Raw genomic sequence first — 11,933 nt, 5'->3', positions numbered from 1 at the left:
GTACAAATGAATTTCGCGATGCAATAAATCGTATACTTGACCGGAACAAGACGCAGTCCATTGACGTGTCACAGGTTTTAGTGACACATGCCACTGAAAACCGGAAGGGCCACCAGAAGTGTCACTGAGCATAGATGTCATGTCACTTAATGTTAAAACTGCCTCTCATGGAAACGGGGAAAGTTACAGAGCTTCCAATGTATCAGGACGGGATCTTCGGTTACTGTTAAGTGAAATAGAAATGCGTTTGACCCTAATAACGAAATCGTGGGGTAAGTGACGTCAGGAATAAGGAACACAAGCTTTGCACTAGAAAATGGGTCTTTATTTGAACCCAAACAAACAAATAACTTTACAAACTCATAAATCATACAACAAAAGAAACCAACAAACAAAAAGAAAATGAAGTCAAACCATTCGGACTGAAACAAACCAATCTAAAAACTGACTTCACAAATGAACAAAGCAACAGCTTATAAAGGGAAAGATGGGCCCATTACGAATTGAGAGGGAAAGCAACAAACTTTACATTCAACATATAACATTAAATAAATCAAAATTAAATCAAACAGAGAAACACCTTAAATCAAGATAAAGAAAAACAAAATGTAATTATATCATAAATGTACAACTAAATAAATCAATTGATAAAGAAATCAACTTTCTCTCCTTCCCTGGGCAACCTCAGTGAATGGTCCAGGCAGAACCATTAATGCTTAAATTCTCTGTTCCTGCCCGGACTCCAAATTTCGTCACGCCAGGATGCACCTGCACCGGACCATGTCTGAAGATCGCCACACATCACCGGTAAACTTAAACTCAAAATAGACACAAATGTAAGTAACAGATACAACGCAACTAATTTGTGTGCACTCCAAATCAGCAACGATGTATATAAGATGAGTTAAATGTAAACATATGGAAACCTAACAATAAAGAACTAATGAATATTGTTTGTTTCATGTGGTTATTAAACTAAAACCAAAATAAATGCAAATGACAAAGGAAATTTAAATAAAACTTAATCTTAAACGGCTGAATATATCCTTCATATAGATGCGTGTGTGTGCGAATACATGCAGGTGGATACGTGTGCTGTGTGTGAGAGAGGATACATCCACATTACCACTCTTGTACGGCCACCCCTCAGGCCGTCACATTTCCCCCCTCTTCAGAAATTTTGCCATTAGAGCGGGAGATATAATCAGCGGTAACGTTGACTTTACCAGCCACATGTTGAATCTTGAATCTAAAGGGCTATATGGTGAGATACCATCTCGTAATCCTCGCATTAGAATCCTTCATTTTCTCCAGCCACTGCAATGCTTTGTGATCAGTTTCCAGGGTAAATTCCCGGCCAAGTAGATAATATCGCAAAGCATCCAAGGCCCAGTTTATGGCAAACACTCCTTTTCTACCGTCGAATAGCGTACCTCTCTTGGAAACAGTTTACGACTGTTATGGGTAAAATCCAGCCATACCCAAAAAAAAGCTCACAGGTCCTTGCGGGTCTGAGGCACCACACAGTTCTCCAGGGCTTGAACCTTCTTCATCTGTGGTCGCACAACACCCTGGCCAATGACATAGTCCAAGTATTCAGTCTCTTGTTTAGCTACAGCACATTTATTGGGGTTGACGGTGAGGCCGGCCTTCTGAAGGCGCCGTACGACTTCCCGGAGATACTGCACATGTTCCTCCCAGGTATTACTGTAAACAACAATATCATCAAGATATGCAGCAGCAAAAGGTAAACCACGTAATACTTGGTCGATTAACCTCTGAAACGTTGCCATGGCCCCATGAAGGCCGAAGGGTAACACCTTAAAGTGAAATATGCCCCCTGATGTTCTGAATGCAGTCATGGGTCGAGAGGACTGAGTCAGTGAAATTTGCCAATACCCTTTAGAAAGGTCCATTGTTGTCAGATATTTGGATTGGCCCAAACGATCAATTAAGTCAGTTATGCGAGGGGTAGGGTAGGAATCAAACTGAGATACGGAGTTCAGATATCGGAAATCAAGACAGAACCTAATAATCCCATCCTTCTTCGGCACAAGGACTATGGGATGACACCACTCATTATTCGAAGGCTCAGTAATGCCCAAGCGGAGCATAAGGTGTAGCTCTTCCTGCAGAGTCACCTGGAATCGCTCAGGTATTCTATAGCTCTGGCGTTTCACGACAGCATCAGGTTTCAGCTCTACATCATGCTCGATCAAGTTGGTAAACCCAGGATATTCAGAAAATACCTTTGAAGTAAAGAGAGCTTGTACCTGTAACCACTGGGAATCCATTACTCCGATCATTTAAGGGTTGGATCCAGACTGAAGCTTCTGTAATTCCTAGAAACAGAGAAACAAATAGAGACATAATTAGCGTAGCTGCTATTCCATCTAAGCAAAAATTATTTGTTCAACACAAGCTAAAGAATAATAATAATGTACATTTGCTCAGATATAACTGCAGTACAAGATTATAAGATGCATTATGTGAATGCTTGGTTAAAGAGATGTGTCTTTAATCTAGATTTAAACAGAGAGAGTGTGTCTGAACCCCGAACGTTATCAGGAAGGCTATTCCAGAGTTTGGGAGCCAAATGTGAAAAAGCTCTACCTCCTTTAGTGGACTTTGCCATCCTAGGTACTACCAAAAGTCCAGAGTTTTACGACCTTAGGGAGCGGGTTGGATTGTAGCGTGGTAGAAGACAAGTTAGGTACGCAGGAACTAAACCATTTAGGGCCTTACAGGCAAGTAATAATATTTTGTAAATGATACGGAACTTAATAGGTAGCCAGTGCAGAGACTGTAAAATTGGGATAATATGATCATATTTTCTTGGCTCTCCGCTCACTCAGCTGGGCCTACTTCTCCACCAGGTCGCGGATCTGCTTCTTCATGGCCTCCAGCTCCAGCTGCACCGAATGCAGCTTGAATGTGTCCTCACCTGCACTCAAAGGTAGACACAAATCCACCATTTAAGCAAGTAACAGTGAAACAATGGTAATGTGTGTGAATAGAGTATTAGCAATCTAAGCGAGATTAGCGGCAGCCACGCTGCCAATGCTAATGGGCTATAGGCTAATAGCAGACTCGAGAAATCAAAATAAAACTAGTGATAACAAGGCGCTCAGATTGGTTTTGTTTTAGAATGCTATAGGGAATATATTCACACGTTATAGAAACGAAAATGATAGTGTATAAAATTGTTTTTAAGATAGAAAATAGACGATAAAGAATCAACTTGATGGAGCTCAAACTCAAAACACGCAGTCACAAATCAGCGCATGCGCATGCATGTGTTTTGGTTTGTTTCCGTTGTGTTGCGCCTTGTTTCCGTTGTGTTGTGGAGATTTCGTTGTGTTGTGCACTACTGGGACACTTTACTGACAGCTCCTGGTCACAATGCTGTCTTTGAATGGACAGGAGCAAAAATGGTTATTTTATGCTCCACAAAGGAAACACAATACAGGTTTGGAACGACATGAGGTTGAGTAAATGACAGAATCTTCATTTCATTACATTTAAGGCTCACACTGTTCCTTTAAGTAACTGACATTCCAATCTGTGTGTTTTGTTAATACCAAGGATTTAAAAATCCTGGTTAAATATAACACTAAACTAGGCGTATAGCAGTGTGGCTTACAGGAAACACTGTGCGTCTGTTTGGAGGCTGAATTCCCAGGCTGCAGTGTTAATAATTTGGAGATACTCAGGTAACAAAGAGGGCAGCCAGAGCAGCAGATTTCCCCCTCGGCTCCAGTTACTCATTACAGGAATATGAAACCAGAGGATCTCTGTAGCATTTGCTGGCCTGACGAGCCCTGTGCTGTGTGTGGATGTCTTTGATTAAGCTTTGTGATTAGAAGTGTGATGTGTCATAGAGAGGAGATGGCTAAATGCGCAGGGCTTTGGGCCTGCTAATGCAAGCGGCAGCTGCACAACAGCTGACAGGCTCCCGGCGGAGAAACAGCAGTAACACACCTTCAGCAAGGCCCATGCACTTGAGGCAAGTGCACACGCACACACACACACACACACGGTTGCCATGGCAACACACAGCTGTCAAGTGCATCAGACCACACCCCAGTGAACAGGCAAATACACACCAACGAGGTGATCTACTGATGAGTTGACACTCACAACACTGCGCACAATATCTGCGTTTCTCAGTCTCTCTTACATAAACAGACACAAGTAAACTCGCCCTCGAGCTCCATATGGAAAAATGATGACACAGGGGAAGTATTAAGCTATTCAAACAGAAACAGTTAATGTGATCATGTTGTGTAAATGAAAGATGTCATTATCTCATTAGACGTGGTTAGGCTGAGGATTGTGGCACAGCTCTCTCTTCCCGCTTTCCTTACTTTTGCGGCTACCTATATGTTGCAATGTTAATTTTGAAATAGCAACTTTTACTGTAAACCTCATAGATTTCCACACATACGTGGTTATGAATCATCAAGCCAGGAGGATTACTATAAAGACAACACCAGCTGAAATGGAAATGGGAAATGACATCAAAGGCTAAAGTTAGTAAGCCTGAAAACTAAAAAAATTTTAACGTCATTGGATGCTTTCCGTAGGATTCATGATTCCTGAATGTTGCAGCTCGGAACACAAAATGATGATACTTCCCACCTGAATACTGGACATTTTTCAGAGACAGGTCAGTATGAAATGACAAATGTTTCCTTCCCATTTGTAATGTATATTCTTAAAAGAAAGAAAATAGGGTGAGACTTAATTTTGAAAATAAAATAATTTATAATACATTTTATTATTTTATTATATTACATAAGGCAATAATATCATAATTCAGCTCAATGCACTTCAGTTCAATAACAGTGATTTGCGAAGGAATGTGATGACAGTCCTAGGGCACTGAAGCCCATCCTGTGTCTCTTTGTTTTAAGAGTGTAGTGTTTGCTGAGTGCTTGGACTTAAGACTGGGCCAAGCAAGGAGTTGAGTGAATGTATACTCGGAGGAATGAGTCCTTTGTGAAACCACACCATCTCTGAGTGCTTTGTCTGTCAATCAGGCATTGGATTTCCAAGTAAGCTTATGCATTTCAGTTACCAAGAATAAGGGATCTATATCTATGAGTTATTCCAGAGAAAAGCGGGCAGTGCCTTTACGCATTTATAAAACAGCAGGTCTCTACACATTTAACAGTTCTGACATGACCATAAAGCAGCTGGAGCAGTTGCCATGGCAACGTAGAGTTTGATGGAAGTGTGACGTTAGCCCTGCCCTCTGAGGGGGAGGAGAACCTCAGTGAACACAAGGTCAGGGTCATACTACCTGCCCACATCTGCCTCTCTCAACACAGCATGATCAATATAACAATAGATAGGGAAAGAACTATATAGACAGACAGACAGAGATAGATAGATAGATAGATAGATAGATAGATAGATAGATAGATAGATAGATAGATAGATAGATAGATAGATAGATAGATAGAATGATAAATATAACAATAGATTGATAGACAGACAGACGATAGATAGATAAAAAGATAAATAGACAGACAATACAAATAGATAGATAGACAGACAGATAGATAGATAGATAGATAGATAGATAGATAGATAGATAGATAGATAGATAGAATGATAAATATAACAATAGATTGATAGACAGACAGACGATAGATAGATAAAAAGATAAATAGACAGACAATACAAATAGATAGATAGAATGATCAATATAACAAAAGATTAATAGATAGATAGATGTCAGCTATTCATCAGAATTCACAAAAAATATTAACGTTAGTATTTCCCGTGTGAACACTAGCCCCGTCTCCTTGTGGTTTTAAGTTATAGTTTAAATGCAGGTCTCTTTACATTGAAATTTTAAGGTCTTTTAATCTGGACTAAATTTACACTAATTTAAAGCAGACTGATTTAAAGGTGCAATAGGTGATTGTCTTCAGAAACATTTTTTGTTATGCTGGTTGAAAGTCTCTTCACGTCCCGATAGCAATCATTAAGTTACAGGGTCTAAATGTTTAATTTTATATTCTGTGGAAGGCATAGGACCAAGAAATTTTCATTTCATTAACTTTCCTACCTGCTTGTCAACATGTATTTGCATACCTCTGTGCACCCGGTTCGCGCAGACGTCATCAGCGTGTTCACATATGCTATGCAGACAGAGCAAAAATGGCAGGCAAACATCAACCTGATCTTCCTTCCTGGTATTGTAGTACTTTTACTAACTGAACTATAAAGTTTTTTAAAGTTCTTAACGGTGAATGGCATATGATGGAGTGTAGTAATGTTGTCTCTGGTTGTCTGATCTGTTTGCGTTCATGCGTTCTGGGGGCATGGCTTCCTTTTTGCAGGGAGGGTGGGACGTTGGCTTTCAGTGCTATCAGGCTGAAGTTAGCATTTTCCAAGATCTCCTACTGCACCTTTAAATGTACTGTAACATATGGGGCCTGAGCTGTAGTTCTGACTTAAAATGATAGTTCACCCAAAAATGACTCTCTCTTATGTTTTCCAAACCCGTAAGACCTTCGTTCATATTCGGAACACAAATTATGATATTTTGGATGAAATCAGAGAGCTTTCTGACTCTGCATAGACAGCAATGGAACTACCACGTTCAAAGCCCAGAAAGGTAGCAAGGACATCATTCAAATAGTCCATGTGACCAACCGTAATTTTATGAAGCTACAAGAATTCTTTTTGTGTGCAAAGAAAACAAAAATAATGACTTTATTATTGAACAATTTATCCTCTTCCGTGTCAGATGCGTGCTCACGACACATACAGTTCCATTGCTGTCTATGCAGGGTCAGAAAGCTCTCAGATTTCTTAATCTTAAAAATTTTCTTAATCTTCATTTTCAGAAATCTTAATTTGTGTTCCTAAAATGAACAAAGGTCTTATAGGTTTGGAACCACATGAAGGTGAGTAATTAACAACAGAATTTTTCATTTTGGGTGAACTATCTCTTTGTTAAATGAGAATGTACAGCCTCTGCAATCATTCTACTCAGTGTGCATATTAATCTCTGCCTGTAAGACATAAAATTACTCATTTGACTTTCTCCATTGAATTTACAAAAAAGATTTATGGATAAAATTAAAGTGTTGAAAACAAGTAAATGCAAATGAGAAATATTTCATTTTCATGTTGTCGACATTTCTTAAATATTTCTACTCATAAATTCTAATGTATTGTTTTGTAAGTGTAATTGTTTAAATAAGTGTGGTTAACTGAAATTATTTTCTGAAAGCAGGAGTCATTATTCATCAGATCAATTCATCTTAACATCCAGCAAACACCCTCCCACATTCCTAAAAAAAGCAGGAAATAGACATCTCTTAAAATGGCCTGTTTTAATCTTGTGACACAAAATCACAGAACAACTATTAAGAGGTCATAAATGCCACCCACTTCTGATTTCCTGTTTGTGACAAGAGCATCTGTGCCACTGATCTGGTGCTTCAGTCTTCTGACTTTTACAGGAGGCATCATGTGAATATAATGCTCTCGATCTCATGTCCTCTAAGAAAGAACCTTTCCACTGCCACAGCCAGATGCTTAAGTTTACTAAACATGTTACAAGCATTCATCCCTCAGTAAAGTGTCTATTTAAGAGCTTGGCTTTTATAACACTTTGGTTCAAGCCAGTCAAATAACAGGCTATGCAAGAAATGTTGTTAAAAAATCTAGCATAGTATAAAACATCTAAAAGAAATAAATCATAGAAATCCAAGATGAAACAGTGAAATAGATTCCAAGATCAAACAGACTAAATAATAATAATAATGCAAAAACACTTATTACACTCACTTCAGTGGTTGGTTGTACATTATAAATCAGAATCAGAATCAGAATCAGAATCAGAAAGAGCTTTATTGCCAAGTGTGTTTGCACACACAAGGAATTTGTCTTGGTGTTAGGAGCTTCCAGTACAGAAAGTACAAACATAGTGCAGACAACATATCAAATTCATACGTAGTATCATGCTATTGCACAGTTTATGGAGTGATTGTGAGTCAGACCAGTGACTGAGGAATTGAGGCAGTGGTAGTTCAGAGGAAAAAAAAGAAAAGCCTCTCTGAACCTCCTCATATCCCTTTAACCTGAACGAGCTGGTAGGGAATCCACACAGTCCACAAAGTTTGCTTTTTACATTCCCTGAACGACTGTAGAATATACACTAGGTTCACTGTTTCTTCTTTGCAGTAACGTTCTTGCAGAGCCAGTTCATGCCATCCTGAAAGAAGGAAGCACTTTTTGTGAAAACCAATCTCTGATGGGAAGGTCCAAACCAAATGCACAGGTAAATAAATAAAGCTGATGAGTGATGACTCACCTGAACTCCCTCTCCTGTAAGTGCAGAGCAGGACTGAATTTGCCACATGCGGTCCCGAATAGTGTGCAGCTTCAGTCCCTCTGCAATCTCAGAGGCTGGAGCAGCAGTCAACAGGTCTTGCTTATTGGCAAAGATCAAAAGAGGTACGCCACTAAGTTTCTCCTCGTCCAGCAGCTCAGCCAACTCCTGCACATCACATGAACCATTCAAAATGGCTCATTCAAATACTTTCAGCATGCATTTGCTTGAATAAATGCATATCAAGATTGAGTATATGCTTCTGCATTTCTTTGAAGCAATCTAGAGTTTCACTTCAAATCAGTGTGAAATATCAATGCTGCAGTGAACTGTATTAAGCTGGAAAATTTAGCAAAACCTGAGAAAGTGTGAAGCCACATAGTCTGAGAAATATCCTGCAGAAGCTTTGGATGCGCGCACACACAAACAAGACAAGCAATAATAAACAGATTTGCTATATATACCTGCCCCGTTTCCTCAAATCGCTTCCTGTCTGCACTGTCTATGACAAAAATCTGAAAAACAAAAACATAATGTAAAAAATTATGACATTAAGCAAACAAATATGGGAGATTTCAACACTGTTAATAATAATAATAAACGTTTCTTGAACATCAACATATCAGAATGATTTCTGAAGGATCTGGGGCCTGTACCATGAAGCCGGATTAGGTGGCTAGCCAGCTATGTTTCATCTTAGTTTCCGCCAACCCTGGGTTTTAGGTACTATGAAAGTAGCTCGGCTTTAATCGGTGTTCGTCGCCATGGTATCTTACGCTGCACGGCTAACCTGCTCCGGGGCAGGTTATGTTCTGGTTTAGAGATCTCAATCTGAAATTTCACCAATCAGCTTCAAGCAAAGTGACACATCTCTGACGCAATAAAGCCACTCCTACAGTTTCTCTTACTCCAAATTAAAGGACGCTACATAAAACATTTTTAAAGATAAAATCATGTGATTTTTAGACATGATTATTTTTTATTATTTATATAATTAGTATACCCTTAATCCATTACTCAAGACAGCTTAATTTAATAGTAATTATTAAGCTTTTATTTTAAATTAATATAAACATAGATAATATGCAATATAAATACGTTTTAGAATCAATAGCTGTAAACATGACTACATATGAGTTTCAATTTTTAAGTGTTGTTATATCTATAAATATTATAAACTTTACAAATTTTACTTGCACTTATATGGTAAGATAAGTTTTCCTCTTTAATGGATCGATTGTTTCATTTTGCTGTGTAAATGTGTTTAAATTCTTCATATTGTTCAATCTTTTAATCTTTGGTAGTGAATTCGCACCGACTCTCTCACGAGTTTCAAGGCATGTGATTGGCTGCTCATTACTGATGTCACACTTTCATGTGCACGAGCTCCATTAACTCAGGATCAAGCCTGAGTTGACAGAGAAAGTTGATGATCAGCTTCATGGTACCAACAAAGCCGGATTGAACTGGTTTGGTTTTGTCAACTCAAAACTAATCCTGTAACCCTGAGTTTGTTTAGCCACCATCATGGTACAGGCCCCAGGTGACACTGAAGACTGAAGTAATGGCTGCTGAAAGCTCAGCTTTGCATCACAACAATAAATTGAATTTTAAATACATTAAAACAGAAAATTATTTAAAATTTTAATATTTCACAATATTATTATTATTGTTTTTTACTATTTTTGATCTAAGAAATGCAGCATAGGTGAGCATAAGACATTTCTTACTTAAAAATCCAACCTCAAACTTTTGAACAGTAGTGTATATGAGAATAAATGAACTATAAACTCACACTTTGTTCAGTGGTCTGGCTATGCATAACTCAAACACAAATCTCTTAAGAAACACTCACAAGCACGTCAGTATTTTCAAAGTAGTTTCTCCAGTACGGCCTTATCTTCCTCTGGCCTCCAATGTCCCAGACATTCAGTTTGAAGCCCTGAGACTGCACGCTCTTAATGTTAAAGCCCTGGCAAGGACAGAAGAATTAAAAGCAACTGGGCAAGGAAAGCAGAAGCACTTAAGAGATTAATCTATGAAACAATGATAATAAACTTCACAACTTTTTACAAGGAAATTTGTAATTTCTGCAAAAGAGAGATAATTGCTAGTAGCTACTTTTTGTGTGTTACCTGTGTTGGGGTGATGTGACTAATATCCTCAGAGGCGAGCTGTTTGAGAAGTGTCGTCTTTCCACCATTGTCTAATCCGAGGAGCAGAATGCGTACCTCCTGGTCTGGGGCACTCTTTAGTTTTCTAAGAATTGACAACAAACCCTGGAATAAACATAATAGAACCGGATAATTATGCCTCAATAAGTAGATTTTAAACGAGACAGCTATGACAATGACACTGTCATTGTATGTAAAAACAAAACAAAAAAAAAAGCAATGAAATAGAAAAGTGACTTAATGATGACAACATTTGGTCGCTTTTTTACTGGTGTCTACGATATTATACTTGTTTATCAATACTACTATAATATTAAATAAGTATTTTACGTATAGATGTCAGTAGAAAAGGAGGCAGGAGCTCTGGATTTTGGAGTTGTACTTATTTTATTGTAATCAACATAATGCCAAAATTTCTTGACTGAGTGAAATCATTCCTATTAAATATTCGGGAAAATAAGTAACTTCTCACCATCTTTCTCCGGGTGTCTTCCGAGACGCCGACGAGGGTTACTAGGGGGAGTTAAGTGACGTCACCGGCCGTTGGCGTCATCTTAAAGGAACAGAGACTTTTTATTTTATTTTAAGATATCTCTGGTCAGGTTTCAAATCCACCTCATTCTTCAACGCGGAAGTAAGCCTATAAGCCAAGTAAGATCCAGGAGGCGTGGTTGGATCCACATCTAGGGGGTGGAGACGGGTAGGTTTAGGGATATGTAAGGTGGGAGGAGTTGGATCTGGATCAAACCACGCCCCCTGGATCTTGTGGGCTCCAGCGAGACGCTCCTCCTATGAGCGAAACTTTCGGGTCATTAAAATAACGAGAATTACAACGTGCAGTAAACGGTACAACTGTGTGCACCACAAACCAGTGTGTTCATAATTAAGATAATACATTAAAATAATATGGTAAGACACCAATTTGCAATATCAAGGGGCAAAACTAGTGGTTTTGTACAGCTAAAAATAGCTGGAAGCAAATGAGACCGGAAGCCAGACCCATAGAATTTACAAATAGCCGCGCCCAGAAGAATAAGGTGGATATGTTAGTCAGGTATGACTACATTACAGCTACTGAACTTTTCCAGGGTTATTGCCCAAGAAAAACATACTACGCAACACATTGTGTCACTCTATATGGGGTAAGCTGTCACAGCAGAACCATTAAGTCTATCATAGGCTTTTACAAATAATAGAATTATGAAACAAAAAACAGAAAACAGCAAAAATGTAGAGTACAAAAATAATGGATGAGTTTAATTTGATAACTTCTAGTTTGATAGTATAGAACACTATCTGAATGTATACCTTTGTGGTTTTATTATGATCACATTGGCCTTCTGGTTATCAAATGTTCAATATAATTATACTCAAATTACTGAGAATATTAATGCTGTATAAAA

At 38.5% G+C, this 11,933-nt stretch overlaps 1 protein-coding gene across 1 annotated transcript; it reads right to left on the bottom strand.

Moving 5' to 3' along the window:
- Positions 1 to 7,857: 7,857 nt before the first annotated feature.
- LOC306882396 (ADP-ribosylation factor-like protein 3) lies at positions 7,858 to 11,199 on the bottom strand. Its single transcript, XM_079436990.1, has 6 exons — positions 11,003 to 11,199; positions 10,492 to 10,635; positions 10,212 to 10,328; positions 8,821 to 8,871; positions 8,339 to 8,524; positions 7,858 to 8,239 (listed from the first exon to the last, which is right to left on the bottom strand). The coding sequence occupies exons 1-6, from the start codon at positions 11,003 to 11,005 to the stop codon at positions 8,189 to 8,191; spliced, it is 552 nt and encodes a 183-aa protein (XP_079293116.1). The 5' UTR covers positions 11,006 to 11,199; the 3' UTR covers positions 7,858 to 8,188.
- Positions 11,200 to 11,933: the final 734 nt, after the last annotated feature.

Source organism: Barbus barbus, assembly GCF_936440315.1.
Source record: "Barbus barbus genome assembly, chromosome: 16".
Classification (NCBI taxonomy): domain Eukaryota; kingdom Metazoa; phylum Chordata; class Actinopteri; order Cypriniformes; family Cyprinidae; genus Barbus; species Barbus barbus.
The sequence above is the reverse complement of the archived record's forward strand: the minus strand, read 5'-3'. Positions and strand labels throughout refer to the sequence as shown.

Excerpts from the sequence above, each read along its gene's own strand:
- LOC306882396 (XM_079436990.1), bottom strand. Across the intron at positions 8,872-10,211 it reads TTGAAAATACTGACGTGCTT|ATTTTTGTCATAGACAGTGC; the intron begins GTGAGTGTTTCT and ends TTTGTTTTTCAG. Across the intron at positions 8,240-8,338 it reads TTACAGGAGAGGGAGTTCAG|GATGGCATGAACTGGCTCTG; the intron begins GTGAGTCATCAC and ends TCCTTCTTTCAG.